Source organism: Numida meleagris, chromosome 10, assembly GCF_002078875.1.
Source record: "Numida meleagris isolate 19003 breed g44 Domestic line chromosome 10, NumMel1.0, whole genome shotgun sequence".
Taxonomy (NCBI): domain Eukaryota; kingdom Metazoa; phylum Chordata; class Aves; order Galliformes; family Numididae; genus Numida; species Numida meleagris.
Genome location: NC_034418.1, coordinates 336,901 through 361,096, shown reverse-complemented (window position 1 = coordinate 361,096; position 24,196 = coordinate 336,901). Strand labels below are relative to the sequence as shown.

The 24,196-nt window shown below is 46.0% G+C and overlaps 2 protein-coding genes and 1 long non-coding RNA gene across 12 annotated transcripts in view; 1 reads left to right on the top strand and 2 right to left on the bottom strand.

Moving 5' to 3' along the window:
• The window catches only part of CSNK2A2 (casein kinase 2 alpha 2), a 23,676-nt gene extending 22,989 nt beyond the window's left edge, over positions 1-687 (bottom strand). For all 3 annotated transcript variants that reach the window (XM_021408535.1, XM_021408534.1, XM_021408536.1), the window contains exon 1: positions 416-687. In XM_021408535.1, the coding sequence (XP_021264210.1) occupies positions 416-657 (242 nt within the window). In that variant the 5' untranslated portion in view covers positions 658-687. The remainder of the gene's footprint in view (positions 1-415) is intronic.
• CCDC113 (coiled-coil domain containing 113) lies at positions 662-7,332 on the top strand. Of its 5 annotated transcripts, none has more exons than XM_021408523.1 (10): positions 662-994; positions 1,418-1,541; positions 2,065-2,229; positions 2,322-2,477; positions 2,731-2,811; positions 3,005-3,157; positions 3,333-3,440; positions 3,802-3,957; positions 4,574-4,713; positions 7,166-7,332. In XM_021408523.1, the coding sequence occupies exons 1-10, from the start codon at positions 696-698 to the stop codon at positions 7,215-7,217; spliced, it is 1,434 nt and encodes a 477-aa protein (XP_021264198.1). In that variant the 5' UTR covers positions 662-695; the 3' UTR covers positions 7,218-7,332. The 5 variants fall into 5 exon arrangements, 4 of the variants coding, with proteins under 4 accessions (XP_021264198.1, XP_021264200.1, XP_021264202.1 ...); XM_021408526.1 differs by having other exon boundaries at positions 801-896; XR_002442171.1 differs by lacking the exon at positions 7,166-7,332 and having other exon boundaries at positions 3,802-4,470; positions 4,574-4,711.
• LOC110404359 lies at positions 4,720-24,196 on the bottom strand. 4 transcript variants are annotated; one of them, XR_002442180.1, is made up of 8 exons: positions 22,226-24,196; positions 21,482-21,658; positions 19,384-19,488; positions 17,199-17,304; positions 14,085-14,213; positions 12,450-13,916; positions 12,196-12,264; positions 4,720-5,604 (listed from the first exon to the last, which is right to left on the bottom strand). It is a non-coding gene; the product is annotated as an uncharacterized LOC110404359 (long non-coding RNA). The 4 variants fall into 4 exon arrangements; XR_002442178.1 differs by having other exon boundaries at positions 21,482-24,196; XR_002442181.1 differs by having other exon boundaries at positions 19,412-19,488; positions 21,482-24,196.

Below are 24,196 nucleotides of genomic sequence, written 5' to 3'. Positions count from 1 at the left end.
CGTCACTCCCGTCCTAGACCGTCACCCGCACGCAGCGCATCCCGGGGATCGCGACAGCGTCGCTTCTGAGCGACGACGGCAGCGCTGCACCGTGATGCAGCCGAGACAGCCATCTGCCCCGGGAATTCCGCACGGCACCGCGTTCAACCCAGCCCTGAGCTCCCCTGGGCCGCGGAGCTGGAGCGGTGACTAATTATGGAAATCTGCGTGTGCGCTCCTGCGTGCACGTCGGCGTGTACACGCTGCTGAGCAAAGCTAATGCAGTGTCAGTGCCGCGAAGCACACGCCTGGCTAAGGGCAGGATCACAGCCCCCGTGGGTTTGCACTGCTGCCGTTCGGGCACGTGCACGCGCTCCCATGTGGAGCTCGCTACAGCTTTTCCAGGCTTCATTTTTTTCCCAAGCACCTTTCCCACCTGGCCAGAGAAGCGCAGCTGACTCCCAAAGCACGCTCGGGGAGAACACGGCTTGGGCCGCTCCGAGCGCCCCGAGGTCTCGCCCCGGAGTTGCGTCCGGGCTGCGGGCCCCGGCGTCCTGCAGGGCACAGGTGCGCTGCCCTCGCTGACCTCCGGCGGCTCCGCAGAGTAGGGCGGGCTGACGCCGCCGGAATGCAGGCTCTGCGCTGCTGCAGGCTCGCACGGCGCCGGGCGCAGAGCATTTCCCCTGCTGGGGTTGGCAGAACCTCAACTCTGCCAAATGAATGGGAACGAGAGGAGTCCGTGGGCTCCTGCGAGCAGAGAGGCGAACGAAACCGATCGACGGTCGCTGGAAGCTCCGCGAACCGTCCTACCCTCCCCCCGCCCCCCCCGTGCCGCCGTTGCCAGGACGCGGCATGGCGGAGCAGGAGCTGGCCGCGCTGCCCCTGCCGCAGCTCCGGGCCCGCCTGGAGCAGAAGCGGTACCGGCGGCGGGGGCCGGGCCGGGGACGGTGGCCTGCGGACACGGGGCCGGAGGGGGCGGCGGGGCGAGGGGATGCACCGGGCCAGAGCCTGGGCGGTAAATGGGTCGGGCAGGGGCTGGGGCAAAGGCAGAGAGAGGGGCAGTGACGGGACCAGGGCAGAGACAAGACAGGGACAGGATCACGGGCAGGACAAGGGCAGGGGATCAACAGGACCTGAGCAGTGACAAGGGCAGGACAGAGACAGGAAAAGGACAGGGACAGGAGCAGGGACAGGGGCAGGACGCACAAGCCAAGCCATCCCCAGCCATGTGAGGATCCCTCCTGCAGGGCCCCTGTCCCAGGCTCTGACAGCCCCTGGGGTCTGGCTTTGAGAAGGGGCAGCTCTGAGGGTCTTTTCTGTGTCCTGGCTCGTGGGGGGGAGACCTGCAGCCCTCCTCATTTTGGGGGGGTCTATCTTGCCGTGGATTGGTCTCCTTTGCCCACTGTGCTTGTCCCAGTACACATCCGTCACTTTGCAGCCATGCCAACGACTTGCTGAGAACCAGGGTGAAGCTGTTTGAGAACCAGTACCGTAAGATGCAGCCGAGCAGCAGCCCAGGCTTCCCGCAGCACGGCTCCCCACCAGAGCTGATACCCATACTGGTATGGAGTGGGGCAGACTGGGATGAGCGACTTAACCCCAGCTCCTGCTTGAAAACAGGTGCTGCTGGGCCTCTAGGTGTAGATGTGGGCTCACATGCCCTTCTGCACGCCAGGCTGCCTTTGGGTTTCTTATTTCCCCTCTTCCGTCTGGTGCTATCCCTTGTGTATGACAGCACTGTGTCCTCCTGAGCAGTGAGTGCAAGGGAGATCTGGAAGTGCCTCACAAACCAGTGAGTTAGACCCTACACTGGGTGATTTGATCGTGAAGCTAAACGCATGGGGGGGGATGATGCCAGGGAAACAGGGGACTTGCCCCAGGTCTGTAACAGGGTGCTCTGATCCTCCTCTTCCCAACTCATCCAGACCTGTGTGCATCCACACCCAGGTCCCTCTGCCAAGTGCACATTGTTCCTTTCCTATCTGAAAGCTGAACTTGCTTACTTTTGGCATACATGAACATGAAGCAGCAGTTGCCCAGTGCTGGCTTTCTAATGGCATCTGTGTTGTTCCTCAATTGTTGCAGACCCGTGGCAGGTCCAGATCCAGGCTGTACAGCGGTTCATTGGCCCATTTTGCAGTGCTGACGGTGGAGCAGAAATGTGAGCTGGCGGAGCGGGAGCTGCTGGACGTGAAGTGTGACATTCAGAAGGTGGAGGAGGACTCGGAGAAGACCTTGCACGACCTCGAGGTACAGCTCTCCAGGGTCTTAGGACATCAAGCGTCCTGCAGCACTGTGGCTTTTCACACCTCTTTGACTGTGATGTGACTTCATTTCTACAGGCAGTCATACAAGAAGCTGATGTTTGGTGGGCTGACATTAAGAAAGTTGTCAGTGACTTTGAGGATGACATTGTCAGAACCATCTCCAACAAGAAAGGGAGCATCACAGCTTCTGAAAAGCTGCTGAGATACCTGGAGGAGAAGAACCACCAGAGGGTCAGTGCAGCATGGCAGAAGTTGAGCCTGGTCTGTCATCTGAAAATTCAGGTTCCCATACCTCTGTTTGAGCTGCCTCACGTTTTCAGACTATCTTAGCAACTAGCCCTGTGAGCATGGATGAGGCAGGGCAGCAATGCGAGGGCCATGGTGCAGCTGGAACAAAGGGAAAGCACATAGTAAAGCGTGGGGCCTGGTGCTATGCCTCCTCCCAGGCCCTGCTGTCCCTCTCTAACCTGCTTTCTTTCTTCAGGATCTAATGAGACAGAAGCTGCGCTTAGAAAGCAATTTGCTCAGGAGCTACAAGAAGAAGCTGCAGCAGCAGCTCAGGCAGGTGTGTGTTGCCTGGACACCTGGTCTGGCACGTGGGCAGCAGCACGCTCTCTGGCATTTCTCTTTAAGCCTCAGGTTTGCAGCCAGGCATATGACCTTGTGCTTTAAGTCTGCTTTCCCCACCAAGCAAAGCTCTTATACTTGAGACTGAGCTTTGGTCAGCACTCTGAAGCTCTGTTTCCCTGGGCTTGCAGAAGAAGCAGACGGGAGAAATGCTCCATGAGGTCCATGCAGAGCTGCTGCAGGTTAAGAAAGCACAGTACGAGGAGGAGATTGATGAGAAGAACCAAGAGCTGCAGCAGCTAAAGCTGGCCTTAGAGAAGATCCAGGTCCTCAACTTCTGGAAGGTGAGTAAAGATCCCAGCACCCCTGCTGCCCTTCCTGCTATTCCCCAGGGTCACACACGAGCTGACCTGCAGCTCTTGCAGCCTTCCCTTTCTCAGTCTGAGTACTCCAGCGGCTTTGCAGGGACCAGAGAGCTGCCACTGCACCTGCTGACACTGTTCTGCTCTTGTGTTCCAGAAAAAGCTGCAGAATGCCTTGGAAACATCTACAGTTCTGCAGAAAGACATCTCCCAGAGGAAAGAGATGCTGGAGAAGATTGAAAGAAGTACTACTCTTGTGAAGGAGGTAAGAACAATTTGGGAATCCCCAAGACTTCACCTGAGAGGACTTTTTTTCAGGCCATAGCTACTTGCATGCCTTGGTGGGACTGAGAATAAGTCCTGGAGCTCCTGCTGCTGCAGGTGGGGATGGGCAGCTTTGCCCTTTTGTGGATTTTTGCCTTCTTGAAGTTCTCTTTCTTTGAGCTTTTCACCAGCAGTGTCCTCCCCAGTGAGAAGTAGCACAGCTGTCATGGCCTGGGGTCATGGAGGCTGGGCCACCACTCTGGGCAGCCCCACTATGGGATGGGGGCATGGGTGGGTGCATCGCACCGTGTCCCTCCTTTATCCTGCCCTGTCCTCACCCTCTGTCACTTTTCCTCCTGCAGCAACAAGCCAAAGAGGAGAGTCTCATTGAGAGGCTGCAGAAGCAGCTGTCAGACTACAGCACCCCTCCCGTGATGAGTTATGTGCAGATGAGGATGGCTATCGCTGACCTAGAAAAGAGTATCAAGGCTTGGGAGAGGAGGGTGGCAATCGCTGAGGTGAGGGAGATGGGGCCGGGAGCAGGCTGGGGCTGTCTTCTGGTGTGCTGCTGCAGGCAGGGCTGGAGGCTCTTCCTGGTGGCTGCTCCCTACCCCCAGGAGAAAGGCTGAATTTTAACAGCTGAGCTTGGAGGTGAGGACATAGCATGTAACTTGACCGGCTGCACCATCAGGCTGGGCTCATGCTGGAACCTGAAGGGTGTGTAAAGAAAAGGGGACACATGGTGCCTGGGACGTGTCTGGCTGCAGTACTCCAGCCAGCCAATGGCTCCCCAGTGCTGGTGGTCCTCTTTCATGATCTCAAACATTTCTTTCTCATCCGTATCTTGACTGTTCCCTGGTAAGGAACGGCTGTATCTGGCCAAGAGCTGACAAACATGAGTTCATGGCAAAGTTGCAAGAACAACATCTTTGTCTCTGCCCCTGGCACAACTCCTGCAGCCTGGGAGGAGATGTTGAGATAAGAGAGGAGCATTGTCAAAGCCCAAGTGCTGCAGCGAGCACTGAGTGCAGGTGGGAGCAGGGTGGGTGGAGGGGAATGCCATACAGCAGCTTCCTCCAGAATGTATCTCTGCTGTCTGAACACGTTAAGGTCTTCTCCTCTCCCCTCTTGCAGATGACCTTGCAAAGCCACCACAGAGCATGGAACCAAGTCAAGATGTCTGGTAACCCGCACCTGGGTTGTGTGATGCATCAGGGCAAGCAGTGGAAGCTGCAGAGGGAGCCAGCCTTGTGGGGAAATGCGCTGTCAAATGGGTAACTGTAGCACTCTATGTGGTGTAGGGGGGTGAAACCTCTTGTGCATGAAATGATGAAGTAACCACCAGTTTTGAGGCCATCTCTATGGTCAGTCCCAGCACAGCTTCCAAGTGCAAATTGCTCTTGGAGATGGGAAGCATCTCCTCACTGCAGGAGACATAAATCTCAAGTGGCCCATACTTAGATGAGTTTGGGGATTTGCTTTTCATGCTTGGAGTTGAAATCACCTTCCTGAAATACCATTGCTGCCTGTGTAGAGATCTCTTCCCATTGTAAGTGGAGGCTGCCGCTCAGCTTGTTGCCTGAGGAGGTGGGGAGCACATCTGCTCCTGCCATCTCAGCTGTGGCCAAGATCCTCTGCTGCAGTGGGAGACTGGGGGCATATGGGAATGGCCTGTAGTACCTCATGCCACCATCACTGAGAATGGCCTTCAGGACCCATTTCTCAGTTCCTTTAGTCTAGCACATTACAGGGTTTCCAGGGTCACCCTTTGGGAGAAAAAGCAAGGTTGTGTCACAGCAGCCCCACTGCTCTCAGATCCCGTGGACTTCAGTGGAACCTGCAATTCCTTATTCTTTGCTCTGTATCCAGATGGAATTTTGCATCCTTGGTAGATTCTTCCATACAAAAGACAAGGTTATTTCAAACTTGGGGTTGTATTGCACACTGTATGTTGTGTGGGAGGAAGATAGGTGGCAGCTGGGTTCTGGGCAGGGCAGAGAACAAGCAGTCTCCGCACGGAGTCCTTCGAGCAGCAGATGATGTATGAGCCATGGAAGTACGGCAGCGCTGTCAGAGGGGCACCCAGGGCCAGGCCGATCCACAGCAGCATGTTACGGTAGCAGCCATCAAAAAGCAGTTTTGGCAGGCAGGAGAGTGAGATCTGTCTGGAAAAGCAAACAGCAGTCACTAACAAGGGTCTGCTCCTGTGGTTGTACCATTCTCTAAGGGGCTAGCGTGCCCTCAGCTAACGGACAGATCCATACTGCATTTGTTTTTCTATTATAAGGATGAGAACTCAATTTATTTCTAAAGGGTGCCCTTGCCAAAGGGCTCTGTGTTTATGTGCTTCGTAACAGAACAATTAAAAACTCCATTAATGCTAAAAGCTTACCGGGCTAGCACAGAAAGGAGAAAGAAAGGGTCATTCACACAGAGCCAATAGTGGCTAAATTTAGAGGCATATCATAGGAATGGAAAGACTTTGAAATTATTTTTAAAGGCCCGAAAGAGATGAGACAGGAAGGATTGCAGAATGCCACAGGTTTTGTGTTCAGAAGCCATCACTGTAGGACAGATCATTACATGGAGGAAATCTGCCCTCAGACAATACTCAAAAGCTTTCAAACGAGCAGCAGGCTCAGTGCAGCTCGGGTGACAGAGCCTGACCTCCCTGGGCTGGTTATGAAACCCTCTGGGCTCTGGTCTCATTTGCTGAGAAAGATTTGATGGGAAGGACAAGTATAAATGGCTCAAGGATCTGGTTGCTGTTTTCTCACCTCGCTGGTGGTTCTTGGCATTGCATAAAACCTCCGGAGAATGAGGAGATGTTTTCCTGATGGACTTACATACAAGGGATTCTGCATGCAGGGCTTTTTTTTTGTATTTTTTTGGGTGATAGAAATGAAGGATGCTCTTCACTATACATGAGGAATTCCATTGCCAAACAGCACTTCATTCTGAAACCAGCATTTGCAGTCCTGCCTGTCTTCCTTAGGCCAGAAAGTCAAAATAGATGGTTTTAACTATAGCCTTAAACTACAGGCCAAGGCCACTGAAAACAAGCAACTCACTTTTTTTTTCTCCTGGTTTTGAGGAGAGCTGAGCACTTTTTGGGTGCCATGAAAATCAATAAAGCCACTTAGAATCTTGGAATTTATTTGGCATAGAATTTATTTGGCTTCCTATTTAGGTAGCCTTGGGAGCCTAATTTTACCTACTGCTTTTCCAAGCTTGGCAAAAGAGGCAGACAGCAGGTCTACGTTTGTGGCTTTGCAGTCACTGGCAGAGTGTCACGGACATTTTCTGTCCTGAGCATGTAAACGTTTGGCATTGACAGCGTTCGAGCATTACAGCAGTAGCAGTAATGACTTGTGTCCCACTTGGTGGCTGTCAGCAGGCGACAGGTGAGTGTGTCTCTCTCCTAGAGGCTTTTGGGCTAAAGAACGTGATCATTCCACGCCTTGCTGAATCTGTGCGTGAAACACTGTAAGAACAGCCTCACAGAGACACTGATGAAAAGAAACACATTCTGCCTATTTATAGATGGTCCAGCTTCCAGCGGATCTCAGCAGTGTTTCGGAACCTTCCTCCTTCCCAGCAGGGCCTGGGGATGCTGACAGCCTGGGCTTCCTGGGCCTTCCACACATGTTGGGGGAAGGAGAAGCACTAGTGATGTAAGAAGCATTCTTTGATGGGGAGTACTGACTCATGCCCTGTTTCCTGCAGTGGAACCTCCCGATTCCATCCCTCCTCCGAGGAGAGCCAAGATTCAGCTTAGTGGGGTTGGAGTGCTATTTCCGAAGAGCCCGTTCCCAGCAGCACAAACTACGTGCCTACAGAAAGTTTGAAGCTTTTAATTTAATAAAGTCATTTCGTGTCTGTCTGCATCTCGATATTCTTTTGAGACTAAGCTAAAATATTGTTTGCTCATTAATGACTTTAAAGGTCAAGGTTTAATTACATACAATGCCTCAGAATTAAACTTCAAACCAGAGAAATTTTGTGAACCATTCGGAAGACAGACCTATCCAAACCAGGGGCTGGAAGTGCTGCAGAGCCCAGCTGCTGCTTATAGGTGCTGCGTTCCCCAGGAGGGAAGGGCTGGCTGCAGGCTCCATGGTGAGCCTCACTTGTGCATGGCACCAAAATTCCCTTTTAAAGCTGTGCTGGTTGGAAAGAACCAGAGCGGTTAGCCCATCAGGGTGACCAATGCCTGCCAGGTGACAGGTACCAGCACACATTGCTTTGCCATTGACTTTCATATCATCTTCCTGACAATGCTTTCAGCAGTGAAGGAGGATGAAGCACCCCGACAACGCATCTCCTAATAGCGCTCCAGGGACAGTAATCTTGCAGTTCTCTTAGATGCTATATCTGTATTGTAAATTTGCATTTAATTTCAGCTGTCTTACTAATTAACAATTGGGATTTAGAAGACAATGGCATCTTGCAATACTTACTGGCCCCACCTCTGGAGCTGTGTCTCAGCAGGGAGAAAAGTAGCAATTTCTGAAAACTTGAAAATCGTGAAGAGTCAGACATCAGAAGAATACTAAAAAAAATCTCAGGGCCACTGAGAAAAAAAGCGATACTTCTGAGCCAGCTTCGTGACTGGTGGGGCCCAATTCATTATTTTCTAAAACATATTGTTGTCAAAGCTGTAATTTAGCTCATAAAATATTTGTTGTTCTAGGGATAATAACATGTCCTGGGGTTAATGGGTTCTGTAACCTCCCATGTTTTGGTTATTTTTAAAAAGCAGTGGTTGGCAGCCAGCTGGAGAGTGCTTTATTAGTAAGATCCCCAGCGAGCAGACACTCTAACACTTGATATCTTTTGGTTAGAGGGTAGAGCAAGGACACAAAGCTCCTCACTGAACCTTGGAATATGAGAAGACGACAGCGACACAGCCCCAGACACGCAGTGCAGCATCCCCAGCAAGCAGCGCTGCGTTGGCACAGGGCAATACTACCACATCAACATGATGTATTAGCAAGTTTGAACGTCTGGTGATTGTTCTATTTGAAGGCAAAGGTCTGTATTCTTGATTAATGCAGTGCTATCCTATACTATAGAATGTATAAATACGTAATATATGTCTATATATACACAAATAGAATGAACATGCAAGACACTTCAATGGCTAACGAATATTTAGGTATAATGAATTCATCCACCCCTAAAGAAGTGGTAACTTTCCTCAGTCAATTACACTGGAAAAAGGAGTTGGCATTACAGAAATCCCGCAGAGGTAAGCTTCATAGAGAGCCTCCTGCTATCTTTTTTTCACAGATCCATCTCCTTGTATGGGGATGAGAATGGAAACAAGGAACAGAGGCTAACAGAGGCTAAAATAGTATTAGGTGCAGGATTATGCATCTGTCTAAAATAGGTAAGGATTTGATTTTTGGATTATGTCCATACCTTACTTGCGTAAATCAAGTGTCTGTTTCTGAAGAAACAGTATTGAAAACAAAACTTATGTTTACTCCTAATGTGAACACTGTATATTAGTTACAGTCATGTATACTATTGCCACCCTGTTAGTAATGTTTACTGTCTTTTCCACAAAGATGTAAATGGTAATCCTAAATGTGAGGTATGCAAGGTGTGTGGCTTCATTTCCTGAAAGCCTTACCTTGCTTGTATCAAACAAGTATTGCCCAGTGAACTCGACTGGCTCGGTTCTGAGGCAGCGTTCAGCCATGCTGCAGGTGTGCCAAATTATACCTGCACAGCCAACAGGGGCTCTTGTATATTCTTTGTGAAGCTAAAGCACATCACCTAGCAGCCTTACTAGGAACGAAGCAGCAGCACACTCTTTTTCCAAGAGGCAGAAGACACCTTAACACCAGTCCAGGTGAAACTGCGGTCTCCAAATTGCAGCAGTTTTGTTAGGCAATTGAGGCAGGAGTGCATATACTGATGACAAAAGACAAGCCAGATGAAATGATTTGCCACCTACAGCAGTGGACAATAAAAATCATCTTTCCCTCTTGGTTCAATTCCATTCTTCCTGCACAGTTTGAATATAATGCAGTATAAATGTGCCCTCGCCAGAGCAACTGTATTTATAGAGTCATTTCCCTTGGCTTGATTTGAAGTATCCTTTTGCAGGCCAAGCACCACAAGAAGGTTTTAAATATAACATTAATATAAAAGATGACAAATAAAACGGTTTGGATATAAATAAGTTCACAGACCAGTAGAGGACAAGGAACTAAGAGTAAATTGCAAAGCTATATGGGTCTACGGTGTGCAACGAGATAATTCTGGAACCAAGAACACGAGAAACAGAGTGCCATTAAGGGAACAAGGCTGACAAAGACAACTGCTGCTTATGCTCCTCAGCCTCTTCTCCAGGCATGAGTGAGGGGTGTTGCCCTGTGGCAATGACAAATGCGTGTGCAAATTGCTGTTGTAATTAGCAAAACCCTCGCTGAGTAGACTAGATAATGGCAAACACATCTATCTCTAACATCCAGTGCAGACACACTGCTGAATGAAATGCAGTGTTATCTCCAGTGAGTGCAACCAACCCGATCCTCCTCGGCATGCTAAGGTTGCAACACTTTATTTATCTCCTAAGAATGCACTGAAGGGCTTTGCAATTTGCTGCTCCTAGGCTAAACAGAGAAAGATCTGATCAGGAAAAAACAAAAAGCAGAAGGACAGAAAGAGTGCTTGTACCCCACAGAGCATGCTCTACGGTGCAGGAGGCTAATGGCATGGCAGACTACTAAGTTGGCAAAAGGCCTTAACAGACATCATTAGGTAGGTGCTGTGATGTCATGGCACAAACAACAAGGTGAGAGACGCAATTAGAAGGTTAAACACTGTGAAACTGCAAGGTAGAAAACAATGAGCCATAGTGAAAGCTTGCTGTGATCAGACAACTGGTGAACAGCACAAAGGTTTTCAGCAGAGGCATGAAAGCAGTAAAATGCTCCAGAGGAAGGGAAATTTTCATTAAAATCAAAATGCAACAACAGGAAGGCTGTTACCCTTTGATGGTCTGGGTAAGGTACTCTGTCGTGTGTCTCTAGAAGAGAAAAGGAATAAACTGAACTAGAGCTAAGGCAGCGGAGCTGCTGGTGGGCAACACCAGTGGTGGGGCCCTCAGTAGAGTCCTAGCTGGTGCTTTTCAAATTTAACAGTCTGAAAGGTATGCAGAAACTCAGCAATAAGCAAGGATGGCAGATCTGGGTTCAGCTCTTGTCCAGATCGGGTACCACTGAAAAGCTTTGGGTGCAGAAAAGAGCAAAGAATAAATCATGGGAGATAAAGCTCACTGAAGTCAATCAGAACCTTGCAGCCCATTAATTTCAGCAGAAAGTTCAGGGATTGAATTGATTGATGAGGCTGGGCCCTAGTCCACTCAGAACAATCCTAAAGACTGGAAGGCAATCAGCTGCCAGACAGGTCAGTGCTCGGAGGTGCAGCTGCAGATCCTTCATTCCTCCTGAGCAGCCATTTTGTTCATAAATGGCAGTGTGGTGGCTGCAAACCCAGGAGAATGGTGCCAGCAGCTGCTGGATGCTGAATAGAGCTGCAAGGGGGACAGGAGTGGGTAGACAAGGAGGAGGGGAGGAAGATGGAAGGTTCTCTTGGGGATGGGATGGTTCTTCCCACACTCGTATTTGGGGAAGCAACGTGGCTGCTAAATACTGCTGGAATTTTCTCTCCAGCTGTAAGAAACTCCTGCTCAGCTCTGAGTGTGGGTGTTACTCTCTTCCTGGCTGTGTCACCACGTCTCTGTCTGAAGCTGGCTGTGATCGTGGGGCACGTGCTCCAGGCAGAGTGTGCATGGCAGTCTCAAGTCTCATTTCTTTGGGTCATCATGATGCATCTGGTACTGCACTTTGATCCCCAAACCGTCACAGAGTTACACTTCCAGAAAACAATAGAAAAACCCAAAATGAAGCCTTGGAATAGATGGAGATGAAATACTCTCCTGCTAGGGAGTTAATTTCTAGGGTAGATTAAGGGACTCTAGAGTCTGATTTTAAGAAATACTGCAAAATATTCCTCTCTGAATAGTCTTTCTAGCATGACATGCAAAGTACTGAAACCTCTTCAGGCTTTTTTTGTCCAATCCTCTGTCACAACTGATACAACATCATACCCAATTTAAAGTTCTGATTCACAAAAGAAATGCTAAGCAGAGACTCCATGAAATCCACTGGGTTTGATATTGGTATTTTGTATGAAGGCATTTCAGTAATGCTACCATGAAGGGCAATGAATAATACTAAACAGATTTAGAAGGGAATAGAACAGGTTTGCATTTCCAAACCTCCTTGGTTTCATATTGCAAGATGAACTCTCTGAAAAACGTATATCAGCCCCAGCAAAAAGACGTACCTTACTTGCCAGTTTCAAGATATATTCTCTAAGTAATGCAGGCTCTGTTTTCTGCAGAAATAAATAAAACAGACCTGAACATTATCTCTGGCAATGATATCAAGTGGAATATTCCTTAAGAAGATAAACTATATTTGCTCACATTTGTGAACACAGTTGATTCATGGATATTTAGCAAAATCCACTGAAAGAAAAATAGAGAGCAATTAAGGTAAACCCAACTTTGCTTGGAAGATCCTGAAAAGTGACTCATTATTTTGTGTCTGCTATGGTAAGAAAACACAGCTGCAGCCTCTGCTGCAAATGAGCCCATACAGACTGATGAGATGCTGGCACTGGCAAACACGCAGCCATGCTCTTCCCCTTCTGCTGAGGACAACTGTAACACTCACTGTCAGAACTCCCTCGTGGAAGCAGGACAGCACAATGGCAGCAGGACCACATCCTTGAGTCTTCTCCAGCTGTGAGACAAAGGCACAGAAAAGATCACTTGGGATGTATCAACAGAGAAGAGCATCCAAAGCACGTCCCATTGCATGAAAAAGGCTGCCCGCTAAGGTGAACAGCTTGCAGAGAGAACTACTGCTTTATTACAGTGAGGGCTTTAGGAAAACGATGTCATAGTACACTAGAAAGAAAAGCATACTTCTTAGCCCCCAGAATCTTTGAGCAAAACTTCTTTTTACTGTTCTCAGCTGCCACTGGTGCTAGCATGAAGGATTCTGTAGATATTCTGGAGGAGATTCTGGACAAGCCTGATGACATCTGCTGGAAACATAAGGAAGAATTATTTGCATTAACAGAGCTATAAAGCTTTTCTTCTGCAGATCCCAAAGCACCCTAAAAAGTTACAGCTTTTTACGGAGGACAGGAAAATTAGACACTGGTAAAGGGCTACCTAGCAGGACATAAAGTGAGACAGGCAGCACTCTGATCCCAGTGCTCTCCCCTTCCTTTCTTTACACTAAGTTGGCACTGGAGTCCTCATCTCTGGGGTAATGGTGTTTAAGAAGAGGGTAAGTACAGGCATGACAAAGTGTGCCATTTCTGCAGTACATAAGCATTAAGGTGGATGCAAAGGTGGTGAAGTAATAAACTGCTGCAGGTCAGCCAGAACCACTCTATATGTTAGAGGCTGAGAACTGCATCCCAGCAGTCCTATGACAACAGAATCTCTGGGTTTTAATATTAAAAAACAATAACAGAAACCAATATCTGTTGAATTAGTGCCAGCATAAGATGGAAGAGAAATATCTTCAGAGAAAACAAGAGTAAACTTTAAAGTCCTTCATTGATTCCTTCACACCAAAGTCACCACATCCTGAGGCATTCCTCCACATCTCTGCCTATTTTGTGTTTAGATACCACAACCACCACAGTGTTTTCAAGTGCAATTAACTGGCACTGAAATTGCTTATGCTGCAGCCATCCCATGAAGGTCTCGGCGGCTGGCACGCATCCCAGTACATTACTCACTATAATACAAGATGTCAACATCTTACCGCAAGGACTTTTCTCGTTGTCTGGGTTTCAGAGCATCCACTGTGCATGTTGCACTGCCCACAGACTGTGCTCAGCCTTGCCTGGTAGGGCCAGCAGCTCTGTGATGAGCTGCTGGAATGGGATTTAACTGGTCTGGAACACTGCAGGAGGTCAGAGAGTTCCATTCACATCACCCCTATGAAATTGCCAGATCCTTCAAGAGCCCCTTTAAAGGTCAGTCCACGATGACCAAATCCTAACTTCTTTTCAAATAAAAAATGGGAGAGGAATTATAAAGGACTGTGTGAAATCTCCATGATTAGCAAAATACCACGGCGCAGTGTCTGCAATTTGCATTATTTGACAGCATATTTCACAACATGCCTGTGTGTTAAGGCAGTGTTTGACACGCAATTGGAATGTCAGCATCCAAAGAAAGATATGACAGGCTTGGTGTGAATCTCATGGCTCAATACAGCCATTGTTACTATTCAAGCAGAGTCTCAGCAGTTGACAGGTTTAAGTGCAGTGCCATTTTCTTACCACTTCAAGAAGCCTCTTAATGATATACCTGTGTCTGCAGTGTGAATTTCTTGGGAAACTGTGGGGGCTAGGAGAAAGTAATACAAGTCTGCAAGAGAAGAAAGAAATACCACATCATTTTCCCATGCAATTTAGTGAAAAAAGAATCTGCTCTAACATTCAGATCCCATGGGAGCTGTATCAGTGTGCATCTTGTCACGATTTCACTAGCTGTAGGTGGGAAAGAGACGGCAGTCACCATGTTTTTGAAACTCACCTGGGTATATCAGACCTAAGCAGAGCCTTATGCTTAATGAAGACCATTCCTGGTCTACATGCCATACACATCCACCTGTGGCTGTGCAGATCCGTGACCATCACTGAAACTTTACTGTAAGCTAAAATTCTGTAAAAGAAAAACAGAGGCTTTAAGTTTCCATCCAGAACTACAAATGTGGTAGTAAACAGACAACAATGCAGAAGATGCCAAGTGCAGGATGGCAATATTGATGGAGTGGCACTGAACCACAAGGAGACAAAAAACAGAGTGTCTGGAGTGTATTGATGCAAGATGACTGCTGGCTTCTCGAAGCCAGTGGGAATGTACTTGATATTAAAGGGTGGGGCTGTGAAGTTTGTTCTGCATCTTTGCATATCCTAGGTGTGTACGTGCTCATCAGATTAATAACCTTGATCTAAGGACAAAGCTGGAAAATCCTCAAAAACTCAAATTGCACAGCATAGAAGATCAGGTTCTCTGCATTTGTACATCAGACTGACTGACTGCAGCCTTGTTATACCTAGCACAAAGTGTTTTGCAGTGAGAAAGGGTACAGTGCCTCGAAGTCTCATGCTAAAAAGCTGATATGCTCTTTTTTCAGTGGAATTCAGAAGATAAAGACCTTGACTCTCACTATAAGAAGTGAACTGGCAACCCAGCAAAGACAGATTCTAATCCAGATGCAACCTTTTATGAGGGTCTTCATCTCTGCAGCTGTAGATCAAAGAGCTGTACTTTATGCAGACACCATTGCTAGGCCTCTAGAAAACAGCTTGGCTTGCTTGTTGACCTGCAGGCCCGTGAGACGTGCATTACACATTCAACTTATGATGAGGAATTTGGGATTTTTTATTAAATGGGCACCGACAGTTAGATTGTTGTTTAGGAATCCAATCAAATGGGATGGCTTTCAGAGCACAAAAAGCTGCACTACTCTGGGGGAGCCCAGCTGAAGGGATTTTTCAAAAATGCAAATAAATTTTGTCAAATGGACCAAAATGGAACGATACAAAAATGTGTTTGAAAGTGTTTCCAGGAACTTCATGTGCCCTGAAATACTCACTAGCCACCAACATTTGTGATTTTACAAAAATGTTTTCCACCTGACATTTTTGCAGTGCTTCCATTGTCTAGTGACACACTCATATAAGTAAAAAGGCCAGGCAGGAGGAAATGGCAGTAGTTCTTATGTCTGAAGGGCTGTCAAATATACAACATCAAGCATGAAAATGGAGCTCTTAGGTCACTTGTAAAGATAACAGTATTTTCCAGCAAAATCAATTTTGAAGGAATAATGCCACATCTAAGAGAGATTATGAAAGCAATAACTGTTCCTTTGGTTGATGCAGAAGCTACGTGCTTGCTGGCCTGTCTCAGCAACTCCATGTGTTGCAGCAATGAATCCTACTCTGCTGTCAGAGAGGAGGTAGGTGCTGTACAAGGACAAATAGTTACCATGCTTTCAGGTTCAGTGGGTAGGTGCTCTGTTCTAACTGCCCTCCTTCACTCTCTCTGGAGAGATGGCTGGAATGTTCTGCTGCTGACAAAAACAACAACCATAAAAAGGATCATGTGGTTTCAGGATAACCTGAGGCCACAGACCTGTTCTGTGTGGCTGAGACCACACCAGGTGACCTCACTGATGGAAGGTGATGGTATCAGCATGAGTTTTGTATCCCCTTCTGATGTTGCTTTGATCCTTGGTTATTGTCTTCTGGGTCAGTCTGGAGAGCCTGGATCTGACACTGACACTTCTGGGCTAATTTAAAAGGAGATTCTGTCACGAAAACTTCTAATGCCCTTTGAAATTATGGGCCCCCCAAAATACTAATAGCATAACCAGAGAGCGGGGCTTTGTTGCAACACCGTGTGCTGCATTAAGGAGAAGTTACAAACCAGAATAAATAAGACTGACTAAATAGCAGCGTGCAGTATGGTATTCAAATAAAGCTCAGCACCATCTTAACATTGCTTTCAACTTTGTCAAAGGCGGAGAGGAACTGAAATCATTATTCTCCATAAGAACTATGACTTCAGGGCAAAAAAGGTATCTTTATACACTGGATTTGTTATCCATCTTGAATTAGCCACATTGTAGGTACCCAGTTTTTAATTACATGAGCTCACATCTATTTTCTGCAAAATCTCCATTTCATTCAGTCCATAGGGCAGAGATGCAGAGGAACTCACCAGATTGAATGACACTTATTAGTTTCAAGTCAGGAGCACAGACTGAATCTAAATGCATTTTTCAAGAATAGCTCTGTGAGAAAGAATGGCAGACACAAACAATGCTCAAGAGAAAACTGAGCTTGCAGACTGAGCAGGCTATTATTAAGCTAATAAGAAAAGTAGACAGAGAGGTTTGGAGGAGAGAAGGGAAGGAATTTGGGCATTAACTTGCCCTGTCACTGTGAGGTATATCTGTAGGCACTGGGACCACAGTCCTGCTCCCCTTAGAGTGAACTGTAAAAGTGATAAGATAAGCCAGATCCTATATTTGGGTTTGCAAACAGTATTTCCAACAACTGAAATGAAAACAGAAGCAGATCTAGAAGGTTAAAATGTCTCTTTTTCCTGTCATTTGTTGCATGAATTCCTGTTAACATGTGGGACTGGATTCAGCAATTTCCAAGAAATTCTCAAAAGTTACAGTTAGACAAGTAGCAAGCATTTCATGAACGTTTCTTGTTTTAAGGAATAGTGCCATGTTGCTAAAACTTGTTGTGGTTTAGATGGGAATTCTGTCAAAACTGTTGGAGTTTCTTGCATTTGGAGTTCCCTAGATGGCAATTCACTACTGTTTTTATCAACTGTAAAACCCCTCTTTGATGCAGTGAGCAGGGTCTGTCCCTGATGGCAGTTCAAGCCTTGAAATGTTCAAGTTAATGAATCTTTCCAGTCTTGATGAGGCAAGAGATATCTACATGGCCCAGGGGCTCTCTCAACTGATAAGAAAACTGAAAAAACAGAGGGCTGATTTTCTCCAAGTCACAAACTGCATCCATGGCAGAACCAGGAGCAGTTCTGAGCTCAGCACACACGTACATATATCATCCTTTCAATGCCTGCTGCCATGCATGCCAGCAGGAGGATGCTGGGGCTAATGACCTTGTCCTGCAGCTCCTCTGATTGACCTGGGGCTCCCCTCCCTGTGGCTTCGATTCATCTGGCAGCAGAGTGGTGAGACACATCAACATGGTCAGCAGTTCTTCAGCTAAGAGAAAGGAGGGAAAAAAAAATTGAAGCAGGAGGCTTTAGCCTTCCAGTGCAGACGGCGCAAGAAACTCCTCTGTGTTTGCATATCAGATAACAGAAACCTTTGCTTATAGAGCCTGTCAGATGCTACCAAAACAGACATGTACAAATTAGACTCTTGTCTAAAATGAGATGCAATGACACTCAGCTGTGCCAGTATCTTTTGAATTGATAAATACTTGGGACTAATCTGAGCCCAGCCACACATCAACACAGATACAGTGTCTGCCATGAAGGGTGCTCCTAGAAGTGTAAGGATGAGCAGAGTCAGCCTCACCTCAGTCTGAATTCTTTCAGCAGTGAGAGGCCAGGACCTTAACAACAAACAGGCTCTGCACTGGAGAGGAAAGTCAGCCCATAAATGGGAGAAGCTGTCAGTTGGGGCATCAGTAATGCCATTGAAAAGCAACCTAGGAGCCCACAGGTGCCAGAAGAGCTATCATCCACCATGGTATTTAAACAGGAACTGTCAGTTGTTTGTTGGTTTTTTAGTTTTTTTTTTTTTTTAATGGTAGTTAGTATAGATAGTTAAAAGCATAAGATATAGTAGAAAAAAAACCACAACACTCAAGTAAGTTTCTCCATTCTCAGATATCACTGCACAGTCCAGATAGTGCCACTGCACCCATCTTTGCCTGCACACAGGAAGTCCTGTATGGCAGCCCATCTAAAACAGGGTCAGTTCAATCAAGTGACTTCATTCACTATAATTTATTTCACTTTACTGAATGTCATCTATGTCTGTTGCTCTCTCTCCTTCTCTTGTGTCAGTGCATACACACAAAAGAACTGCAGCATTGCCTGCTTAGTCTGTTCTTACATAGCCTGCCCTAGACATAGAAACCTAGAGGGCTACTAATAGCATAGATGATAGGAGGAATATAATTGGCTGTTACTTTCTGAAGTCCCAGTGATTTATGAGTCTTTTCGGCAGATGGAGCTGTTGCAGTATAGACCATGAGCTGCCAAGTAGGCCAACTCAGTGTTCAAAGGAAGAAAGCATCTGCCTGAGGATATTTTCAAGTGAATCCTCAGCTGTATCCAGGCAAACGTATGTCATCCAGGCAACTACATGCACTTTCAGCAAATTGACTGGCTTGCTCTGAATCTCCTAGGAATGATTTTTAGGTCGGTGAGGTCATTAATATTTGTACATTAGTATTGCAACCTAAGCTTTTAGTTTTAATGTGCAGTTGAAATCTGGCAAGCCCCCAAGCCATGCCCACTCCTTTACTCTGGTCCATAAAGACCAGCTTTTGCTACAACAGTCAGCTTCCTTTGACTGTCACTGAGGTTCCCCCCCACTGGTGCAGAAATCCATGTATTTTAAAGGCCAGATGTCACTACTGGGGAAATGGCAAATAGCTGCAGTTGTGAAATTGTTATGTTGCAGGATATACTCTTGGCTAATAGTGAGGATTTCAAAATATTTACATACATGCACGCTGAGGAAGGGAATAAAAATAAGAATACAATAATTCAGCTTTCAAGAAATATTCATTTATGAGTATGACTCTTTAAAGGTTCTAGGAAGATAAATATGATCATAAACTTAGGCATAAACAGCAAGCGATTCATGGTAAAATTAGAATCTGAGATAAATGGATTAATAATCTCCTACCCAAGCATCTAATTAAGAAGAGTCTGCATTCATCAAAGACTTTTGTTGACATTATACATTACTGAAGGGGAATCGGGATTTATTTTCTCCTTAGTATGCAAATTCATTACCATTTTCCCTGATGGGAGCTACACACATACACAAGGGCCAGGGAATATCACACCTAGTGCAGGAAAACAGGATGCCTTCAAAGAATTGACCCCCTATGCTCTGTATGCTGCGTAATCTACACAAGAATAATTTAGCAAGTCTGCCCGGTGTACTTTAAAATGCTTTCTCATTTTTAGTATTAAAGATAGCACATTCTAATTCTGCAGCTCTTGATCTACAGTTATTACATCAGCTCCAGGACATCATGCCATTGCACTGCTGGGCTGATGGTAAGGCAATGCAACACAGTCCAAACCAATCTCTCACCTGGAGTTACATCTTTCATTCTACAAACCTTCACAGCAGGCGATAATATCAGTGGAATCAAGTTCAGGGTCTGCAGATCAAGCCTATGCTGTCACAGCCATGAACCTGCAGAGGACACAGATAGTGTTAGTAAAGTGTTCAAGGGTAACTCAGCCTTACGACTAACATGCTATAAATCCATGTGAATCTGCACTTTTAAACTGCTCATGTAGAGTTGCCTCTGTAGTCCAGGAGTGACTCTTCAGCCTTTTTTTTTGCTGAATTTGGAATATTCAGACCCACTTACCAAATTAGGGAAAGGAATCAATACCATCTCTCTGACATTTCAGGAGGATTGGTTTCCACTATACATCAACTCAAAAACTTAAATTATAATTTAAATGCAATGTTTTTAAGTGTGTCATTCCTAATTGGCTTTGCAAGAAACAGCTATTTTGGTCTGGGCAGACAGCAAACTGTGATCATGTCATTATTTCCTCCACTAATTGTTAGTAAGGAAATTGAATGCAGGGGAAAATTTGTCATTTACAGTGACATTTTAGGTCACTGTATTAGATCTTCATCATCAGGGCTTGACTCACACATAACTAACGCTTCAGATATGCTAACCATCTCCACTTTAGCATCCCTTGTTGAAAAGGGACAAGGAACTGCGTAGAGCAGCAAGAATCACAGAATCACAGAATGAGCTTGGTTGGAAGGAACCTTACAGCTCACCAAGTTCCAACCCTCTGCCATAGGCAGGGACAACTCCCACAGATCAGGCTGCTCCAACACGGCCCTGAGCACCTCGAGGGATGGGGGCATCCACAACTGCTCTGGGCAGCTATGCAAGATCCTCACTGCCCTCAGAGTAAAGAACTTCCAAGAATCTCCAAGAAGTGTGGGCAGTGAAAAATGAAGCAGAGAAACAACTTGCTACTGCATGCAAGTCTCGGAGAGAACACATGGAAAAAGCTAAAATGCATGAAACGCATTACTTAAAGCATTCACGAAAAGCATTTGGAGGCTCCAGGATAGAAATCATCAGCCAAAAGATAAGAAAAGCATTTGCACAGGAGCACCAATCAGAAAAGATTTCATTCTTTCTAAGGACTGTTTACTGTAATATTGTAATATTGTAATATTACAATACACTGTCAACAACAAAAAAAACACCAGATAGAATTGCACATTCCTTAGCAGATTTATAGTTATGCCATGAAGGTATTTGGCCCTGAACTCGACTGTGAGAAGATAGATTTTTAAACCCTGTATTATGAAAATAAGGTCTAAAACCATAATTTATCTCAATGAGATTACTCTGGGTTTGCCAAACTTTCCCCACTGAAAGTGCTCTCCTGCTATGTTACTAGCTCTGCTGGCAAATACAGGATTATAAGAAAATGAGAAAATCAATAGATATGCAGGCTCTCCTAGAGGAGATTAAAATTCTGCCAAAAATCCACATCTGGGTTTGTGTGATAAAACCTGGTACTGAGTACAGCCCACAAAAATGTATTCACTTTTAAAATTTCGCTCAGGATTTTGTTGCTTTGATTACAACATCCTTGGATATTTAGCTGATGAAGCTTGCACGCTGTTGACCTACTGGCAATGAGCTATATCACTGGCCAGCTACAGGGGTGTTTCATGAAAACTAGGATGGACTTCATGGTGTCAAAGAGTAGTTCATGCTTAAGAGCAAAGCAGCCAGATTTGAGGATACACCATGGCAGGATTTTCTTAGATGACACAAGCTGCTTGTCTTGACTCATCTCATTCCCCCACACCCAGAGTCACTAGACTTCTTCCAAATGTTCAGAATGAACAGCATCATCCTCTTAATCATAGAATCATCGAATGCCTTGTGTTGGAAGGGACCTCAAGGATCATCAAACTCCAACTCCCCTGCCACAGGCAGGCCTGCCAACCTCCACATCTAATACTAGGCCAGGCTGCCCAGGGCCCCATCCAACCTGGCCTTGAACACCTCCAGGGATGGGGCATACACAGCCTCTCTGGGCAAATCCTCTGACTCCAAGGCTTAACATCGCAAACTCGGCCCAAACACTTGACAAGCTCCCACACCTCCCACCCTGGTTAGCTGTGGACTCACAGGCATCCTCTCAGCACTCAGGAACGCTGCTGTCAGCTCACCTGCTGGTTTCTTCTCACTCACAGCAGCTAACTCTCTCTCTCTCAAATGACAGGCAGTGAAAAAAAAATGGATATGATTCCTGTTTGGGTATCTTACTGCTTACACACAGAGTGAGTTGACACAAATGTGCTCCCCCTGCAATTCAGAATTCAAGCTCTTATTCCAGATTTCAAGACATAAATAATGCTGCATTTTTTTTTTTCCAGTAACTCACTTACTTAAGCAAACTCTCCAGATCAATAAAAATTCCACCATTATCTCCTACAGAATGTGAGGCTCATATAGCAACTCCCTTCCCTTCCTCCTGTATTCCTTTCAAACAAATCATCACTTTCCAGTTTTCATGTAATTTCTGCAAAACAGTTTTTTTTTTTTTTCTGTGCACAAAGATTGAGTCATTAGATTATACGTTTTCTGTCTCTGGGCGTTGAGTATCCTTTTGTTGAATGGTGTTGGAGTGTATGCAACTTAACTGGAAGAGCACTGTTCCCATTGTGTCCCTATGGCATTTACTGGGAACTGTGAGATGTAGCAAAAAGGAAACTGCTGACATTTAATATTTCAGACTGTGGGAAGGGCTCATTGCTTTGTTCAGCTGCTTGAGTATGTTTCAGGTAGGAAAGGGTCTCCCTTCCTTTTCCCTGTTTGTGAAGAACAAACACAGCATTTCTCTTTCATCCACATCACGAGTGTTCTACTTACATCATCACAGCCACCTCAAGACATCAGAAGTGTCAGAGATCTCATCCGTTTGGAACTGACTGCAGATCTACAGTCCTGTGCTGTGATTAGCAACTTCCTTCATTTCTTACCTGCTGAAGGCAGGTATCGCAATTACCATTTTTCCACATTTCTACCCAAAACCAATAGTAAATTGCCACCTAGGGGACTCCAAATGCAAGATCCCATCTAAATTATAAAAAGTTTGAGCAATGTGGCATTGCCTAAAGCAGTGAATGTTCATGAAATGCCTGCTACTTGTCTAATTGTGGCTTTTCACCTACTAGCAAAACTATACAACAGGCAAGAATTCCTTGGAAATTGCTGAATCTACTTCCACATGATAACAGGAATTAATGCAGTGAGTGACACTGGGAAAAAAAAAAACACTGGCAAGTTCTAGAACTGCTTCTATGCTCCCTTTGATTGTTAAAAATGTTGTTTGCAATACCAATTATAGCATGCAGTTTATCTTCCCTCTTCAATGTTCCTTTTTTAGAATGTACTTAAGAGATTTTGAAATTAATTTTACAAGCTGGCCAGAGACCCTGCTGACATTGCTGCCTTCCTCCTGAGAGATGCTGGCTAGAAGCTGGAAGCCAGAAGTGCTATTTTTGTTTTCCCATAGGATGGATGCTTGGTTACCCTCAATTCCTTCCTCCTGCAGCTGCTCTCCTACCTGCAACATGTGACACAATCCTCCTCCAATTTGGGAAAGATACTTTGAGATGTAAATGTGAGTATGCTATATTGCTAATACTGTTGCTAAACCTCTCACATTTGAACTGAACAGGAAACTGGTTTTCTCCTTCATTTCTTTAGTGACTAGTGCTGCTGAAGCTCTTCCTTCTTCAAAACTCGAGTTGTCCTTGATTGCAGAATCTGCTCCTGAGGGCGATATTTATGCATATGACATAGCACTTAACTCTTTTATGGATAATCCTACTGAAGCCAGTTGTCTTACTTCAGTTATTTGCCTGCATTTGCACAACAAAGGGATTGCAAAAGCTTGTATCACAAATCCAGTATGACATTACTTACAAATAAGAATTCTCTGCCACAGGCAAGCCAACTGATTAGGAAACACAAATCTGTTCCTGAGAGTGGAAGTGCCAGGAGGGAAAGGAATGACATGGGCAGTGTCAGAAAGAGGGATGCAGGCTATTGGCCCCGGCTGTGGTGTCATGTCGGACAGAAGACGTCTCAGCCTTCCCCCAGTGCTCCCATCCATGTTCCTGCAGCTTTTTCAGCTGTCTAGCTTTGTGTATTTAATGCTATTTACGTTAGGCAGGGGGGCAGCACCAGTAGACTGTCTGCAATGTTAAATAGGCCAAGCTGTGCAGTACAATGGACACAAGAAGTCTCTGCAAGGAACAGTGAGGTTGCCCTCCGCGTGCCTCAGGTCCTCAGGTCTTTGTGCCTCACTTCCCCATCACACACCATGACCTGAGGCACGTGGGGATGTGGAGAAATGGATTTTCTTCTTTTTGCACACTTCTGCACCCTACAAAAAGAGCACTCCTTGCCCATAGAGCAAACTTTTGTATTTCCATTTACATTGCTCCTTGCTCATGGCGCAAACGTTTGTATTCCAATGTGGGGATTTGCCCCCTAAACCTGATTAAGATGGGAATGTTTTTTACTGAATTATCATTTTGAAAGAGCTTTTGGAAATCGCTTTGTTAACTCATCTGGAAAACGTGCTGAGATGGGAAAATCTATTTGTCACAGAATGTTTCTGCAGCATATGCTGCCTGGTACATGACAGGAATAGGTCGCATTGACGTCCTGACCTGCACCCTTGTGCTTTATTTCTCTCAGTGAAAAATGCAGTTGTACAAGATTTAATAAACTGGCACTAACGTGACTGTTTTTCAACGGTTATGACTGACAACAGCCGTTGAGCGCCAACGCCGCCGCCCGCCCCTCAGCCCCCGTTCCCGCCTCCGCCGT